At 36.0% G+C, this 19,574-nt stretch overlaps 1 protein-coding gene across 2 annotated transcripts; it reads right to left on the bottom strand.

Moving 5' to 3' along the window:
- Positions 1-4,036: 4,036 nt before the first annotated feature.
- On the bottom strand, positions 4,037-19,338 carry atxn7l2b (ataxin 7 like 2b). 2 transcript variants are annotated; one of them, XR_015496996.1, is made up of 11 exons: positions 19,140-19,291; positions 16,730-16,798; positions 16,324-16,636; positions 16,076-16,239; positions 13,470-13,552; positions 13,147-13,358; positions 9,266-9,437; positions 8,999-9,120; positions 6,667-7,387; positions 5,289-5,359; positions 4,037-4,345 (listed from the first exon to the last, which is right to left on the bottom strand). XR_015496996.1 is itself a non-coding variant. In NM_001002655.2 (10 exons), the coding sequence occupies exons 1-10, from the start codon at positions 19,264-19,266 to the stop codon at positions 4,328-4,330; spliced, it is 2,001 nt and encodes a 666-aa protein (NP_001002655.2). In that variant the 5' UTR covers positions 19,267-19,338; the 3' UTR covers positions 4,037-4,327. The 2 variants fall into 2 exon arrangements, 1 of the variants encoding a protein (NP_001002655.2); NM_001002655.2 differs by lacking the exon at positions 5,289-5,359 and having other exon boundaries at positions 19,140-19,338.
- Positions 19,339-19,574: the final 236 nt, after the last annotated feature.

The following is a 19,574-nucleotide window of genomic DNA, read 5'->3' as shown; positions in this document are numbered from 1 at the left end:
GGAGGCAAAGAAAGTGTTCTTGCAGGACTCCCAGAGTTCATCAAGATTCTTTGAATTCATCGTCAATGCCTCCTCCTCCATCTTACACTTAGACATGCTCAATATTGTTCATGTCTGGTGACTGGGCTGGCCAATTCTGGAGCAATTCTTGCTTTCAAAAACTTTGATGTGGAGGCTGACGTATGAAGAGCGCTATCTTGCTGAAGAATTTGCCCTCTCCTGTGGTTTGTAATGTAATGGGCAGCACAAATGTCTTGATCCCTCAGGCTGTTGATATTGCCATACACTCTGCAGATCTCTCGCACACCCCATACTGAATGCAACTTCAAACCATGATTTTTCCTTTACCAAACTTGACTGATTTCTATGAGAATCTTGGGTCCATGCAGGTTCCAATAGGTAACTCAATTTAAGTCAATTTATTATATTTTACTCTTACAACTGGGATCGACAAAAAGACTTTTGTCATGTAGTATATATAAAAACACTGTAACTGTCCTTGCTCTTAAACATTTTGGAAATTTAAAAAAAATAATAAAACATTTCCTAGGAAGGCTAATAATAACTGTTTATCATCAGCATTAGTTTTATAACTAGTAAGATTTGAGAACATATAAGAGATAAAAACAGCGCCTATTGGAATCACAGCAATGAACATGTGTCTATCAATTCCTAGAAAACAAGCATTCTGATATGTTTAGATATCGCTAATAAACAGTTTGAATCTTTTTGGTTGATATGTAAAGTCTCTGCCATCATATAGCCTCAGAGAGAGAGAGGGAGCAATAATGGAAACATTGTCAGGTCCAGTTTTAGAGCTAGCTGTAAAAGTTTATTTAGTCTGAATGTCAAAAACAAGACTGATGAGTGCTGTGTGCCGCATATTCCTCTGCGAGACTGAGAAGGACACCATATGGATTGTGCAGAAACTGATTCTGGATCAGCAGTCCTCACACATGGAAGCTTACATGTGAGAAGTATCATTTATCAATAATGTGAATAAAATATTAAACTGACCATTTTTGTCTTTTATTTGCCCCAACGATTATGGTCCAAGATGCACAGATAGGAGAATGTTTACATTCAGCACTATTTAATTTTTGTTTTGTCATCTAGTTTGACCAGTATATACACATTATTAGCCATCCTCTGATTTTTCTTTCTTTTTTAAGTATTTCCCAAATGATGTTTAACAGAGCAAGGAATTTTTTACAGTATTTCCTATAATTTTTTCTTCTAGAGAAAGTCTTATTTGCTTTATTTTGGCTAGAATAAAATCAATTTTTTAAACCATTTTAAGGTCAATATAGTTAGCACCCTTAGACTCAATATTTTTTTGATTATCAACAAAACAAGCCATCATATTAAAATGATTTTATCACGCCTATTTACCTATTCACTTCAACTTGCTTAATTAAAGCCTTTAAATTGCACTTGAAGCTGAATACTTATATCTTAAAATATTAAGTGAAATATTATTTACTGTCATCATGGCAAAGATAAAAGAAATCAGTTTTTAGAAATGAGATATTAAAACTATTATGTTTAGAAATGTGTTTAAAAAAAAAGATTTTCATTAAACAGAAATTGGGGAAATAATATACAGGGGGGCTAATAATTCAGCTGTATATACACACACAAACGTAAACAAATTTGTTGGTACTCTTTTATCGAAGAAACCAAAACTACAGTTGTCACTGAAATAACTCAAAATTGAAAAAAAGTAATGATTAATCAAAAATGACAGAAAATAAATTAATAAAAAAATCTAATTGTGTTTCAGGAAGCATTAAAAAGGAAAAGTAATAAAGCTGGCATTGATAAAATTGAAGGGTACCAAAAATTTTGTCCATGTCTGTATATGTCTACACGATTGTGGAAGCTAATATATCCAGTGTTAAAGGGACAGTTCACCCAAAATATTTATCAAGACTTAATCACACTAACTTCAATAATATTCATTTTTTCCTTCAATGGAAGTCAGAGGCTATCAGAAACTTCATTGATTTTTTTTCTTTGTGTTCAACAGAAGAAAGAAACAGTGAGTAAATAATGAGAGAATGTTTTGGATTTTTTTCCCCCTGTAATAACACTGGATATATTACAGTAGCTTCCAAAATGGATACACAGGTCAAAAGCTAGATGTGATACTTTGGTGTTAAAATTGTTGCTAAAATATGGGTGGAATAATGTTCCATTATCATTCAGTGTGACAGATACATTTATGCAAAAACTAAACATGTTTATTCTGACTTAAAATACACGGAATATTGTTCTAAATGTTATTATATTTTAAATTATTACCCATTTCTTGCTGAAATATATGTAAAACCTAGGTGATTTGAAGGATAGTGACAAAGTATCCAAAATTAAAAAGAACATTGTTTAGTAATTTGGTGTTTAAGCCTTAAATAAACTGCTTAACAGGGTTTCAACAGGTTTCTCCATTATGAATGAAATTTCAGATAACACTAAGGATTATTTCTAAAAGGCAACTTAGACCAGCGGGAAAGTTTTTTATTTACCTCATCAAAACAATTTAAATAAGTTATTTTTAGCCACATATTTTAAATCCGTCAAAACAGGCAAACTCTAGTTGTTCACATACACAATTATTTTTTTTCTTTTCTATTAAAAGTTGGACAAGCTTTAAAAACTATAATAAACTAACAGTATACACATCTGTCCAAGTCAGTGTCCTCCACACACATGGTCAATACTTTTGTAATTGTAAGGAAGATCATTAAACCATATTGGTAAAAAGAGTTATAAATAGAGGATTAAAGATTCACAGATTCATTGATATGGACTGTTGGTGATTGGACAGGGTGTTGGAAAGCTGTACATACAGATACGAAAATTAAGACCAATTTTATATGAAGTAAGACCCGCATGTCCTCCCCGTGTTTGCGATTGGTTTTTTCCAGGTGTTGTGGGGTGACTGTGTCCCCCACAGTCCAAAGACATCCGCTATAGGTGAATTGGGTAAACTAAATTGGCCATATGTATGAGTGTGAATGGGTGTTTCCCAGTACTGGATTGCGGCTAGAAAGGCATTCACTGCGTAAAACATATGCCGGAATAGTTGGCGGTTCATTCCACTGTGGCAACCACTGAAAAAGTGACTAAACCAAAGGAAAATGATTGAATAAAAACATTTTAAGGCCTAAAACTTAGTTTTTTTTTAAATTTAAGACATTTTAAGACCCTGTAGACGCCCTGTTTAATGTGCCTGACTTTACGGTTATTTATATTTATATATATATATATATATATATATATATATATATATATATATATATATATATATATATATAAATATAAATATAAATATGTATATATATATATATATATATATATATATATATATATATATATATATATATATATATATATACATACTGTTACACTGAATAATATTTTAGTGTGTAAAAATGTATCATAATCATAAAGAATCAAAGCTGTGCAAAGCTTTCAATGTTTTCCTGTTTGAAAACATTTGTTTGTTCCTTCTTTATACAGAATCTTTGAACTGAGTACTTTGATAGGCGATCAGCTATTGACATACATAACATTTATTACATGTATGGTGTTCTGTCAATTTGTTCTACCTCTCATTCAAAAGCAGGTAGCACGTTTTGATGACACAATATGCTACCCCTCAGATTTTGCAACCAGTGTAAATTGTAATGTGGATTAGTGTAATATGAAGCCGAAAATATCACTCTAACCTACCTAATCCCTAACCCCAACCTCAGAACCATTCAAATACAGTGTTGGTAGCATAACCTGATGGGTAGGATAAAATGTCAGGACACTGGATGCAAAAATAATCTATTCGTAATTCAATATTTGCTCGTAGGGATGAGATTTAAATCATTTCCCAAGTCAAACTTGCAGCACGCCACAAATACCAATTTTTATTTACACTAAAAGAAAGAGACCCTTTCGTTTATGTAAAGCAGATTTATCCAACTGTTTAGTGTCATCTAGTGGTGAAATGATGTACTCCAACTAATTAAGAGCAAGACAAAAGAAACGTGTTGGCTTGTTTATTTCTGAGTCCATTATCTGACAGTCTGTTTAGCAGCATAGGAAGGTCTTGAGGTATTTTCTAATATTCATTTGCAGGTCATTCAGCGAAACACTCACTCACATAGAAATTCATAATACAAACCAAACATCCATCCATCCTTACATACAAACATACATACAGATCCGTCCTCAGACAGTGAGCTTCAGACGTTTTCACCATCCTGTGCATAAAGTCTATGGCAAATACATGGCAGTGAGCCTGTGCTTCTGGAGGAGTTTAAGGCAGACTCCCTCAGTGAAGAAGCTTTGGCTGAAGGGAGAAAAAAAAGAAAGAAGAGCAGATGGTCAGGAAAAGGATCTAAACTGAGAGCTGAGACTCAACCACTGTGCTGAAATGAAACCTTGATGATTCATCCTCAACAGAATATCAATCTGTGACTTCCTAGACTTGTTGTTTCTCTCCGGCATGGTGTATTTTTATCCTTGAAGTGTTTAAAAAGTAAAGCTGTGCCGGTTTTCTTTTCAGTAACTTCAATGTGAGATGCTTGAACAACACTTGAAAACTCACACTACAACCTCTGAAATGTGCAACAACTTTGAATCATAAGTGTATTTTAATAAAAGCAGCTACATTTTGGGTAGTTAATCAATGGATTCAAGTAATAATAGTAACATCTGTGTCTGATTTTGTAAAGGACGTAGTTTTAATCTGTCACCTTTTTATTTCTTTTGCCACAAAGTTGCATTGTATTTATTAAAGGGCACCTATGATGAAAATCAATTTGTGTAAGCTGTTTGGACAGAACTGTGTGTAAGTATAGTGTATTCTCAGTCATATTGGAGTAATAGAAACCCAACAAGTCACTTTTTTTTTTAATTTCCTGACATTAAAATTGGACCCAAATCCCAGTGATTTTGAGACCCAGAGTAACGTGACGTATGAGTGCGGTTTTCCCAGCCCACCGAATTGATTGACAGACACCATTTTTCTATAATAACATGTATACACGTGTCCACAGAACTTTTTTTGCAAATAAACTAGGATTAAATTATTTGTTACATACATTTTTAATTATGTTCATAAGGTTTGTAATTAAGACATTAAAACAAAGTAAAATTGCTAATTATTAACCGCTGTAATCATCACAGCCGCATGGTGTCAGTAAACGCTAATATGCGTGTGTGTGGGTGTGTGTACTGCAAAAGGCATTTGTGTGAGACTCATCATTTCAGAAATGCTTGAATAAACTTACCTGGTATTTTTGACTAATGAGCTGTATTTCAGCTTCATCCATGTCTGTCTCTATCACTGACTGCTGTTTATCTAATGTAACACAGGAGAAGAAGACACGCAGAAGGGAGTGGTGGGTGGGGGAAGCAGCTCATTTCCATTTAAAGCCACAGGCTACAAAAACAGCTACCCTGTACTCAGATACCAAAATGGGTAGATTCTGGAGGCTATAATAAATAATCTGATGGGTGTTTTGGGCTGAAACTTTACAGACACATTCTGGAGACACCCAAGGCTTGTAAAAGATGTAAAATATGTGCCCTTTAAATATTTATAAACATTTAAATATTTTAAATAATGTATTATAAAATGTTACCTTAAGTATATTTAAAATAATGTATATAAAAGTTGGTTGGCAACTCTTGACTTATAACAAAACAAAATTTCAGTTGTAACATAAGTCCATTGGCCCTCATTAATTCAAAAGTCTAACAAAAGAAACACTAGAACGATGCAACGATGAGTCACACATAATGTTAATACAAAGTTCACGAGCACACGCAGACACACATACATACTGCACGCATTTAACTTTGCACTGTTTTTGCAGGCAAATGTGACAGAATACACGTTAATATCTACTGCTGTATGGATATTTGTTATGTTAATGTACAAAACAAGCCTGATTTAACGTCCAATTCAGGATTGAAGCGTCTTCTTTTAGAATTTTACTGACATGCAGCTGTAGTGATAAAGACACTTTTAAAACATGCACTGTTTTAAAAACGTTTTAAACTTGTAAAACTCATTTTTGATCACATTTAATGTTGATTGATGATCACAGAGAGCTGAACAGACCTTTAATCTCGGTTGCTTTGCGCAGGTCTTGTTGATATGATTATACGCATTACTACGGAGACATGTTATTACATGGCTGTCAATCAATTTGGTGGGTGGGGAAACCGCACTCCTACGTCATGTTGCGGTGGGCATCAAAATAGATTTGGATCCCATTTTAACATCAAGAAATTTACAAAAGACTTATTGTGTTTATATCACCCTAATATGACAGTGAACACACTATACCTACACACAGTTTTGTCCAAACAGCTTACAAAAGATGATTTTCATCATAGGTGCCCTTTAAAGTGTCATGAGACATAACAGAACAATGGTATAAACGACAGATAACTATTTTTGATTTCAACATAAAAGCTATGAACTATTAAAAAGCGACTTTCCCCAAAACTGAATGATAAAATTAAAACATTCTGAGAAAGTTGATCATTTATAACCAGTCAAATTCCAACATAACATCGGTCACTGAAATAAACATTAAAAAATGACCTTTAATGAAACATCTGAGTGTCAGAAATGACCAGAAACTGTGATTAACATACCTTCTGTGCAGCCAGTTTCTTCGTCAGACTGTGGGAGGTTGATCCGGGTCTGCCATCCCCACCCCAGGACACCAGGCCTGAGTGAGTTTGGGAGAGGGGTGAGAGGATGTTGGCTTTAGGAGCACATGAAGTGTTTTTGGGTGGAGAGGCACCGCTGGTCTTGCGCTTTCTGCCTTTAAGCTCAAACCCATCACTCCTATGGCTGAGCCCTGAGGAACCTCCCCTTTCACACTCAGGAGAGGGAGAGGAGATGGAGATGAGGGCGGGGCTTTGCTTAACACGCCCCTTTGTTTCAGGTGGGCGTGTCTTGCTGCTGGATGGATGTGTCCCATTAAACAGTCCGTGCGGTGGAGAAATCAAGGAGGACTGGTGGTCCCTTTGGTGTGGGACGAATAGCATTTTGGACTGTCCAGATGAGTCCTTGTCCTCTTTGGGAGATTTCCTCCGCTTGCTGGCTGTTGGACTGTCCTGGAGCTCCCTGAAACCGGTCTGTAAACTGGCCTGTTTGCTGGTCTGACGTGGCCGAACAGGGCCTGAGGCTGACTGGGCTTTTGTTGGTCGTTTGGAGGAGGCTTTTAGGTTTGAGGGCTCTGATTGTCCTGAGGTGCTTGTCCTGAGAGTAGAGGTGATGTGGATGGGCGCTGAGCTGCGCGTGGCATCATGGGAATTGTAGGTGATCTGTTGTTGATTAGAGCATAGTTCTGACACCTGAGGGAGTTTCCTGCAGATAGAAGATAAAAGAAATGAATACATTCCTACATGCACATATCTAAAAGCTTCCAGTTTTGAAATTAAGACTGTACGAATTATATTACGATTATATAAACTATATTAATACAAATACACTACCTGACAAAAATCTTGACGCCTATCCAAGTTTTAGAAACAACAAATAATAACTTGACTTTTAGTTGATCATTTGGTATCAGAAGTGGATTATATGAAAGGCAAAGGCCTCTAGATTACGCTCATTTTACCAAATTAAAATATGATCATGCCTTGATTTTTGATTATTTAATTAGGACAGTAAGGTCTGACTTTGATTAGACAAAAGTTTTGTCTAACAGATTGAATGTAGAGTACAAAATATAAAGTCATGCTGCAGTGAAAAAATAATTAATATTGTGACTCCCACGAGCTTGGAGGTCTGCATCCATACATCTCTGCAATGAGTCAAATACCTTATTAATAAAGTCATCTGGAATGGCAAAAAAAGTGTTTTTGCAGGACTCCCAGAGTTCATCAAGATTATTTGGATTCATCTCAATACCTCCTCCATCTTACCACAGACATGCTAAATAATGTTCATTTCTGGTGACTGGGCTGGCCAAACCTGGAGCACCTTTACCTTCTTTGCTTTCAGGAACTTTGATATGGAGGCTGAAATATGATAAGGAGTGCTATCCTGCTGAAGAATTTGCCCTCTCCTGGGGTTTGTAATGCAATGGACAGCACAAACGTCTGGATATCTCAGGCTGTTGATATTGCCATTCACTCTGCAGATCTCTCGCACACCCCCATACTGAATGTAACCCCAAACCATGATTTTTCCTTCACCAAACTTGACTGATTTCTGTAAGAATCTTGGGTCTTCTGCAGTATTTGCTCGATTGGGATGCAGTTCAACAGATGATAAATATATTATTATTATTATTATTATTTTTACAAAAGTAAAACATGTTAGTCTGTGTATATGGAAAATACACCAGTATACTATATTTAAATTACACCCGAATAAGATGTTATAATGTTTCATTTGATTTGTATCTAATATATGCCCTGCATCAAAAAAGAGCCTTATTTCAAATAAATTCTTTAGATATAAAAGATGAATAAAAGTGACCTTTTTTAGTATTACTATCATTTATTTATTATAATTATTATTAATTTAATCTAAAAGAGTATGTAATAAGTATGTCCTGTTGTGTCTTGTTTTGTGCTTGACAGAGTGTTGTTATCAAAAAGCAAAATATTAAAATACTATAAAAATCTGAACTTTCACTATACATTTTTTTTTACTTAATCCCATTAATATAACATGCTGATAAAAAAACAAAATATTAGTATTATCGTATACTTTTATAAAATTCAACCAAATTCAAAATATGTATTTATTTGTTATATGTTTTTCTTTATAAACGATGCTGATAATACATTAATAACTAAACATGTTTTGCTTTAAATAATGTTACAACAAAGATAGATGTTTGTTTATTAATATTTGATGTTTGGACTGCTTTCCATTTGTATAGTTGGATAAATGTTGAAAAGACGCAAAACACATGTTATAAATGTCACAAAGTCACCAGTCTGATGTTGTAAATCCTCTTACTTCCACAGATAAGTGCTTAGGTGCTGCTCCATCATGACACTGAAAGCTGACCGCAGGTGGAGCAACCGTCGGTCAAACGCCAACACGCTGCGACCAAGAACACGGGCCCCGAACGTGCAAAGCTGGGTAGGATGTAAAAAAACAAAACAAACATGGTTTCATCTTTCCCCAAATGTTATTTTAATAGGCAAATGTAATTTCTAATACTTTTGTTGTCATCTTACGTTAATGAATTATAAAACACCATTTCAAAATTTTAAAACTCACGCCTAGAGGTTTGGGGTGCAAGGTGCTTGCTGGGAGATGAGCAAATTCCTCACGGTTTTCCCCATCACTCTCTTCACTGGAAAGAGCCGCTGAGAGAGACTCTGCCTGCGTCTCCTCTGAGCGCATCACTTCCTCCTTCACCTCCACAACACCCTCTGATGGATTAACTGACCTGTAAACACACATTTAGAGAAATGTCTTTCATGTCATCGCATGCAAGAATGAAAGATTTGGTGTCCATTCATTGTAATTCACATTTCGTGTGTGCACAAGTGTGAGAACAACCAGTTAAAGGTCCTATAAAGTGCATTTTTAAACAATGTTTTACGTAATCTCAACTGAAAAATGAAGAAAGGGCAGGACAAAGTAGTTCCTCCTCGTTTAAAAAAACAACCAATAGTCTATCAGTCTTATCCCACCTCTTCCAGTGAGAGTGGTTGAGATAAAGCGCATCAAATGAGAATCGTCTTGAAGGGGGTGGGGCAGATACTACAGAGCATTTGATTGGTCAAGATTTGATAAGGTAAGGTGAAAAAAATTGTTGATCCATTTAGGAAGTGACAAACTGCAAGCTTTAGATGTTTATAACAGTTATACATTTTTCTAAATGTGAATTTTGTCACTGTTTTGCAGATATCCTCAAAACCAACAGAAACTACCATCTAAAAATATTTATTTAAATTTCCTGGGACCTTTAAAGAGCCCCAATTGTGGGTTTTTGAAAAGGACCTTCCACGTAGTGTGTAACACAGCTCTAAGTGAAGTGAAATATCCAGCTAAGGCTTATATCTGAAAGTGGACAGTTTTCAAAACTATTGATTCATCTAAAAAAATGAGTCCACACATAGTGGTTAGAATGAATCGTGTTCATATTGAGTCTACGAAACATAAGCCCCGCCCAATTGTTGTGCGCGCAAACCCAGGAAAATTTAAACCTGCAGCCCCGCCCACTAACACAGTAGCAAATACAAACAGATGCTGAAGTCAGCATGAGTCATGAAGACGCTGTGCTTACCTGGATATTATTGGAAGTGTGAGGGAAAGGAGTGCTTTAGCAATTTACATGCTTAAAATGAGCGATTCATTCGTTTGTTAAAGGAAAGATCAGAAAAGACTACTGATGTATGAGACTTGAGAGATGGATGGACAGACAATACACCAGGGGTGCGTGCAAAATAAGGCCAGTTTATTAGGCACAAAGGCAGCCTGCTGCACCCTGAGGAACCGCGCTGATGAGAGCTACAACCCACTAGCTGGGGATGTGATTGTTGAGCAAAGCAGAGTACAGGTAAGCCCTGAGAACATATAACACTTCACGCAAGAGGTGCCAAAGCAATGATTGCAAATAGAAACGATCTACAGATGAGAAGGGAGAAAAGCTCCAAAATCAAAGATAATTAATGAAATCAGACCTGGCCCGTGACACATTTCATAAGTGTAAGTGAATGGCTGTCTCCTTGTTTTCTCTAGCTTGCAAATGGTGTATTTAATTGTGTTTTATTACTTTTAACCGTTTGTACTGTATCAAGTTAACTTTATATTCTTGTATCGGGTCTAATGCCACGTTGAGAACACGATGCATGCCGCTTTGTCTACGGATTTAAATGCATTTGTGAGCTCATGTTCCACTGCCGTTTGTTTTGGCTCTGGCCACCGTCAGCTGTTCCTACACACGTCCAGCCGGCGAGGTTCAGAATAGTTTAGCTTTTGCTGCTGTGTGGATTAATACTGTATGTGTGTCATATTTAAGAACGAAGCAATATGCTGGTGTTTAACTACACTGCTTTAGGGGGTAAGGTGTCTGAATAACACTGTTGAGTACAGTGTGTTTGGGGCGTCCGCTGTGATCGGATCCTATACCAATGTTGGGGACCCGGCGTCTTGACAAACCGCAAGGGGCATTACACTGTCTTGCGCTCGCAATCACAACAGGCTGTATCTTCGCGCTGAGAAGGAGTTTGGGAAGAAGAAGGTTTGGGAACAAATTAATCACTGAATGATTCATATGGGAGTCGCTGGGATAATTAGGTAAAAATAAATTCATATTATAAGACCATGAAAGTGTTTTTTGACCTTGCATGCATATCAGTATGTTGTTGGAGACCCATATAACCGAAATATGGGAAATTATTTTTTATATATAATAAGGGCTCTTTAAGCCCCGTTCAGAAGATACCATTGGAAAGGTATGTTTATTGATGGGCAATTTGCTTCATTCCAACAAGTAAAAGTTAAGTTTCAAATTCCAAATTCTCACTTCTTTAGATACGTCCAGCTGCGAAGTTTTGTGTCCTCCTCAATGAGTAACTATCCATCACTGCCTCCCCCCTCCCTGCTTGACTCTATTATGGAGCTAAGCCCATACTCAAAGGGACTTATTGGCAAAATATATTCTATAATTAATTCCCACAATCTGGAACCCCTAGTACAATTAAAAAGAAAATGGGAGGTGGAGCTAGAGATAGAACTATCAGAAGATATGTGGCAATCCGTTTTAGACAATATCCACTCATCTTCAATTTGTTTAAAACATAGAGTTATACAATTTAAAGTAGTACATAGATTACATTGGTCCAAAGTGAAACTAGCCAAATTTAAACCAAATATAGACCCTAACTGTGACCGATGTAACATTGAGCCAGCTACTTTATCTCATATGTTTTGGGCTTGTTCAAAAATAAAGAAATTCTGGCAGCTAATATTTAAATTCCTCTCGGACGCATTAAATACCTATGTAGAACCTGAGGCTATAATTTCAATTTTTGGGATCACACCACAGTCCTTATGTTTTAACAAAAGCAAGATAAATGTGATTGCCTTTACTACGCTTTTAGCTAGAAGATTAATATTGATGAAATGGAAGGAAAAACGTCCTCCAACCTTATGCAATGGCTTATGGAACTTCTACACCACCTGACCTTAGAAAAAATACGATACACTCTAGGAGGCCGTACTGATGTTTTTTTCTCATCTGGCAACCTGTTTTAGATCACGTAAAAAAGATTGACCCCTCAGTCACTTTAGAAGAGTTTTCTCTTTCCTCCTTTCCTTGTTTGTTTGTTGTTGTTGTTTTTTTTTTTTCTATTTTTTGTATTTTCTTCTTTTTTTTCCCTTATATATGAGAGTAACATATGCTTTACTTATTATAACTATTTATTTGTATTTTTTCTTAATATTATTTATATATTTTTTTCTAGAACCTAAATGTATATATGTGCGACAGGTTTTGTTTGTTTGTTGTGTAAGAAAAAAAAGAAAAAGTGAAAAGCTATTTGTAATGTATGCTTCATATCTAATATGTTCAATAAAAATACTTTTGAAGAAAAAAAAAGAAGACACCATTAGTTCCTGATTTTACCATGATTTGCTTGACTTAGTGTGTCATTATGATTCAAGATTTCATTGCTTTGTCTCATGCAAACAACCAAACACTCACCGCAACTTCAAATCAGACCAATAGGTGTGTTGACCAAAAAAATTCCACAAAGAGAAATAACAAAAGAAAAGTGTGCACACTCTCAAACATCTAAAATCCAAAACACAAGCAAAATAAAGTGACAAGCTATTTACTGAAGTAAAAAAGGTGAGCGTTTCGGTCAAATGTTGATAATTTACTTCAGTACATTGCTTCTCGCTTTATCTCCCTTGTGTCTTGATTTTTGATGTCTCGTGTAGTTTGTCAATCAGTTAACAACTGATGCCATTCTAACCAATGCTTCATGTTTTCAGAATTGGTCAATTTGCTTGTAAAAAAAAAAAGAAATGGCAATCAGAATCACACATGAATAATCATGATCAGTGCAAGACTACTCCACATACAGTCTTTTGTAACAGATAAACTTGAATATTTTTAAATCACAGAAAGCAGTAGATCTACAGACCTGAGAATAGAAGAGTTAGTGATTTGGCATTTGTAGTGCAGAGGCCCAGTCTGTGGCGCAGGGGTCTCGTGGTTGACAGACCCTCCGTCGGAAATCTCTCTGGGCAGAGGCGGTCGCTCTCGAGGCTTTGAGCTCATCTTCAGCTCCATTACAAGCTGGTCAAAGGGTTTACGCCTCCCTACAACCTGCCGCCGCTGATGGATGGAATGAATCTAAGGTGACGGAGATGCATGGAAAAAACTGATTAAAGTTTAAAGCTCGTGTTCAACAGCACTCCAACATGTATGCAAGCCTTTGATTCAGTATATTGACTATATGCTCACATTACAGGTCAGCAGTCTGGTGCACACTTTCTTTCTCTCAGGATCCATCACCCCGCAGTGCTTGTTCACGTCACATTCTTTCTCTAAAATGACAATTTAAAAAATGGTTTCAACTAGAAGAAACAAAGAAGAATATTCCCATTTTGCTTATGAAGAAAGTAAAATACTACTTGTAAATATTTACGCTATTTCTGTAGGTTTACACAATATTAATGTTTGTTTTTATTCGACGCATAAATATATCAATACACATTAATAAAAAATACATTAAAAAAGGTTTTTTTTTTAACTATTCATTAAAGACTCATGAAAAAGAAGATGTGGTTTCCACAAAAGTAGCACAATGGATAATATTAATAATAATAATATTAATAATAATAAATGTTTCATAACAAGACAATTATTCAAATAAATAAATAACATTTAAATAAAATAAGATAGAAAAAATGAGACAGAAAGTAGTTACTTTGGCTAGTTTTCACATTATTTAATAACAATGCTGTTTTTATTACATTTAAGTCTTGCTGAGCCTTTAAAGACTTTCAAAAACAATGAAAAACATTGACAATTTTGTTTTTAATATGTTTTTTTAAAAGTCTCAACAGCAGTCAATGATTAAAAATAACTAAACTAATAATTAAATTAAATCAGTTGAAATTAAAACAACATTAATTTATTTCCATTACTTCTCGGATAAGGAAATGCAAAAGCAATCAAATGCTCTTAATGGTCAAAATAAAAGTTAAATAAAATAAACCGCAATATTTAGAATGTTTACTAGGGCTGCAAGATGTTGTAAAATATTACCATATTGTAATTCTTTGATATGAATATAATTTCACAATATGACTAAAGTAACTGTTTGGAAAGTTTTGAGATTGATTGGGATGATCGTGTAGGTAAGAGAATCTGCATAAAATATACAAAAATATATAAAATTAAGAAAACAATTTAAAGCACAGATAAAACAACAGAACGAAGATAAAAACTAAATAAGCCATCCGGTGGAATCTAACAATATTGAGGTATAGAAATTCAATTATCATATCGGAAATAACACTGTATAGTAGGAATGTAACGATTCACCCAACTCACGATTCGATAGGATTCACGATACTAATATCACAATACAATTTAGTCACGATTTGTAAACTAAATTATTCAAAACAAATTTAAGGCGAAACGCCCTTTCTTTTTTTTCTTAAATGCCGCAAAATAATATTTTCAAAATAATTATTTTTGCTAAATAATATATTTTCTGCCATAACCAAATTGCTGTTTTAAAACCCATTCCAAAAGAAGTAAATAAATAAATAACAATACAAACTAAAAGTAGACTCATTAATATAAACAAACTAAAGCTGTGACTGTGCTGGAATTTTAGATTTTTTTTTTAAATATCAGCATATACTTTGCACTGAGATGGCTGGTGTGGAGAGGGAAGCCTTTCCTAAACCAGTGAGCAGTTAGTGTGTACAGAGGTAATCAAAAGGCCCTCTTACCGATGGGACGGACCACTGGCATAAAAAAATTATTATAAAATTACCAATTACATAGTAGGATTGTGATAGGAGTTGAACATGATTATGAGGGTGAATAATTAATATTACTTGTATAATTAATTAGTGTAAGTATCAGTGCGACGCACTTAAGAGATAATCCTGAACATTTTGAAATATTTTATTATAATAAGCAAATTATTAAAATATGCATAAACTATTTTGAAAGGGAGAGAGTAAAAATAAACTAATATCTGGTTCTGTAACAGAACAACTTTCCCTTTTAGTCTGAAAAACATCTTCCCACTTTCACTATGAAAGCACTGATGCACCGCATGATCTCTGTAGCACTCATCGGAGCAAGAAAACTGCAAATCATCCGGTCCGAGTGGTTTGCATTATTGATAGTTTATTGCGTATAGATGTTTGTGACCGTAGTTTTTAACTGTGTTGACGGATTATGTGCATCATATTCATTGTTCTGTTAGTGCAAGTAAACATCTTTTTGCAGTATTTGCACACAGTTTGTGTTTTGTTTCACGCACTACACCGCTGTCATTTTACTCTGCAGCCTCACCTCTTGCTCGCCACTGATGTGCAGGTAAAGCGAGTTTGCACCTGTAAACACAGCGCCCCCTCTGTTCAAACATGTATTGCGATTCATTCAACATCTTTACCGGTTCGTCACAGATTTTAATCAATTTTCAACTGGCTCACAGAGAATCGTTACATCCCTACCTAATAATTTTCATTTTATTAATAATTAAACAAAATGAATCTTTGTTAAAGCGGCAAACTTGATCATTTCTTGTGCTCAAATGATTTTAATTTGCTTTAAATCTTACAGTCGCGGGCCCTAAAAACACATCCAAGCAAAAGTCTCAGAGATTATGGTTAAAATTCAGTGACTCCACAAAATGTGTAGTCAACTGTGGTTCCTGGTTAATTATAACGCCAGCTTGACTATTGTGGATGTGCACATTGCGATATCAGTGCTGAAACAACATAATGTGCAGCCTTGATGTTTACTAACTTTTCTTCAGCAAAACCATGACATACTTATAGGCACAAGATGATAGGGTGTTATAATCTGCATCATAGACTTACTAAGAACTTTCTTGAAGGTTCTGCTGTATGTTCTTGGCCCATGTGAATCCAAACCCTTCTGTATTATTGGCTTTTCAGCAGACGGAAGTGCTTTTTTTGGTGGGGTGGGCAAATCTGAAGGTGATGGAGGCTTTACGTGGGGAACTTTATCCAGCGGCTGAAGACTGAAATGTAAACAAGACAACAATAGAATAAACACTGGATGCTCAAAATCGAGCGGAAATCAACTGTTTTTCGTTCTTTCTCACCTGGGTGCTTCCCTCTGTGGTTTGGGCCGTCCCTGGTGTGGAGGATGAGGTGGTGGGACTCGTGGAGGTCCAGCCCCCTGGTGCCTGCCATCTTGACCCTCACAGAGGCTGACATGCTGAGAGGATGGAGGTCTCCCCTGTTGGGGTCGGTCTGGAGAACAGTTGGATGGTGTGCCGTAGAGTTTGCTGAAAGGTCCATGTCGACGCTCACAATGCTTCTCAAACGCCTGAGGCTTCACCACCTGCCCACAGTGGCTGCAGACCACCAGGAAGAAGTTGTCGTGTGCTGGGCAGTGGCCATATATCGACATGTCTGTGAGTGGAACACAAGGCGTTTACTTGTAAAGTCATGATCCTATTGTTTTGTCATCTGTCAATCACAAGCCTACGTCAAAGTCTTCCTCACCCTCTTTCTTGAGAGTCATGGTTTCCATCCGTTTCTTCACATTTTTGCTGCACTCTTCCAGAGGGGGCCCTGAACAGCAGTGAAATAAACAGATCTTCAAAACAGGAAATGAAACACAATTTGGATGTTTGTTTTTAGATCAGCATTTCTCTGTAATTGAGACACTATGAGCGTGTTCACCCTTTGAGGGAGAAAACTACACAGTTCTTTTGAAAAACGTGGAACTAAAATGTAAATGATACCGTTTTAACAAAGTGCAGTAGGGTATTGGAACATATAGTCATAAAGATAAATTTACAACCTTACAATTTAAAATTTTCACTGCAGAAAACTCGCAAAGAGCTCATAAAATGATTTAAGGAATCAAAACATTTACAGAAATTCCTCTGATGTACATTTTGTGACATCATATCCTGTTGTTTAGTTTAGAGGCCTTTCAGTCGAACTCTTTGAGGGTCGACCCATATATTAAAGCAAATAAAGCAAACAATTAATAGCGATTTAAAAGTCATGTAAATTTGAAAATTCAAGATATTTTATTGGTTGGTTGAGAGAATAAATTCAGAAATTCTAAAATGTTTTGGCTGTAATGGTTCGGTGTTAGAATTCTTGACTTATAATTGCAGTTAGTGGACTTCTTAAAAAAATAGCTATAATTAATAAATAAATAAAAGCTAATATCAAACAGAATATACTGTAGATATTAGGGATGCTCTGATCAGGATTTTTGCAGTCGATACGGAGTAAACTGTCATTGTGAGATTCCTTGTCATTGTGATCAACCGATACCAAGTACCGATTCTGATGCTTCAAACTTTATATAACTTTGCCATTGCTTTAGCACATTTTCCCTCTATGTACGAGATCTCTCCTTACTTAAGAGAATAAATTAAGGATTTTGCATACATGTAATGGTCAGAATCAGCTTCACCAAAAAATAATATATAAAACAGATAGAAAAAAAAGTTGTAAAACAAATTACTGACAATGCAATTTAGAAACACATTGCTCATGTATTGTAGCACTGTGGATTTTTAACCTGGCATGTAAACTCATAAACAAACACTTGTGATCGGTTTATGATATCAGCCAGATTGTGGAGTACCAATCGAATCGTGAAATGTGATTATCAGTTGATACTGATCTACGGATGATCAATTGGAGCATCCCTAGTTTATATAAAGTTACAATTTTTGAAATCATGAAACATTTTTATATTACATATTTACTAAAATGTAATCCAAATAAATATAAAAATAATCTTTATAATAAAATCACTATACATTTTATTATTTGATTTAAAAAAATAACACAAAGATTCAATTTATTGCTGGCAGTGCAGAGGATGAATGTATGGTGTGTAGGGGTTTTCGAAGTCAGATAACAATGATGAAAGAAAGAAGGTGTGAAATGAAACTTGTGAGTAAAATGGAAAAAGATATTTGGCAAAGAGATGAACACTGCGGTGGAAAACGTGAAGGTTTAGTGATGAATTTCAACCCACGAATGTGGTGCTGGTTTGCATGCTGCTGGCCTACACTTTTCCCATCGGTTTTTCACAAGACGACTAGCTCATGGCCGGGTCTTTCCTTCAGACCCTGGACCTGAGGTCTTCAAAGTTTGCAGAGTGCAGAAAATCCAGCAATCAAATGTCAGAGCAACAGTACTGAATGTTCCCATTTCTAATGGCCACAGCTCAATGCGTTCATTAATGTGGGTCATTTCCTGAATTACATAAACCATACACATGAAAACACCATGTTTTATTCAAAATCAGTTCCTCAGATGAACAGAGGGAAAGAGGCCATTTCAGTGTGCTATATATTTATGTAATATTTAAAGAAAAGTGAGAGCCGACGTTAGTTTGATGTGAAGATGCACATAGAGGCAGCGTTCATAGAGACTGCGAAATAAAACATCAGTCCAGCGTTTCAAACGGTCAAATAATGAGATTTTCGGCTCATAAACTGAACAATCATTAAACTGGGAGTCTGTAAATGTGTTGAGAGGTTTATTTCTGTTGATAGTTCTCTGGCCAGAGACTCGTCTCCACCTTCACTTCCCGTCGCGCTGACTGTCAGATCACCAACTCAGCCGCATCTTCTGCATTTAAGCCTCCAACAAGCACGACAACATTTATGACCAATTCAGTCACATCATCAAACCGTTTTCGAGACTGTACTTTTTTTAAGAAAGGGAATATTTATCGGCTTAACTGAGCGCTAGGACCTGGGAGATTTTCCAAAAGTCGAGCGTGTGGGACTGCAACCCATACGGCGCTAGGACCCGGCGGGGCCTTTGTTTGGGTCTTGGTGTCCGGGGTTTGCTCTTTTCAAACAAATCCATTTCCTGTGCCCACTCGACGCGATTGAAAATTGAAGTATCGAGAGCTCGATGGTATTTTACTTACCGTCCGGCGTGGATACGTTAGCTTTGTCGATCCAAGCGGCCCAGCTTTGCCCTACATAGTCAAGGATGGAAATCCGCCGATCCAGGGCAGCCATTACCGTTTTAGCGCGTGCACGATCCGCCACCATCACGACGGGAGCGCATCAAGACGTCATCTTGCGCGCTCACGGCGGATTACCTTCTAGCGACTAGGAGTCCGACTCATTTCTAAGAGTCGGTTCATTTTATATGTTCGATTTAAAGAATCGATTCACACAAACTTGTTCAGTGATTATTTTAAGTAGCAAACAATAGTGGCACATATTGTTTATATTTCTCTGTTTTAAACTTTACCATTTTGGATGTGCTCAAGTCATTTACAGTCCTTCCATTGAGGAAAAATAAATATGACAAAAGAAGAGTGTAAATTCGACTAGTTTGATTTTGTTTTTGCCAT

The sequence above is a fragment of the Danio rerio genome, chromosome 8, assembly GCF_052040795.2.
Source record: "Danio rerio strain M-AB ecotype USA chromosome 8, GRCz13ab, whole genome shotgun sequence".
Lineage (NCBI taxonomy): Eukaryota > Metazoa > Chordata > Actinopteri > Cypriniformes > Danionidae > Danio > Danio rerio.
This window is presented reverse-complemented; position numbering and strand designations above follow the sequence as displayed.

Excerpts from the sequence above, each read along its gene's own strand:
- atxn7l2b (NM_001002655.2), bottom strand. The coding sequence starts at position 19,266 with ATGGTGGCGGATCGTGCACGCGCTAAAACGGTAATGGCTGCCCTGGAT. Across the intron at positions 13,553-16,075 it reads AACCTTCAAGAAAGTTCTTA|AGAAAGAATGTGACGTGAAC; the intron begins GTAAGTCTATGA and ends TTGTCATTTTAG. Across the intron at positions 9,438-13,146 it reads ACTAACTCTTCTATTCTCAG|GTCAGTTAATCCATCAGAGG; the intron begins GTCTGTAGATCT and ends GTGTGTTTACAG.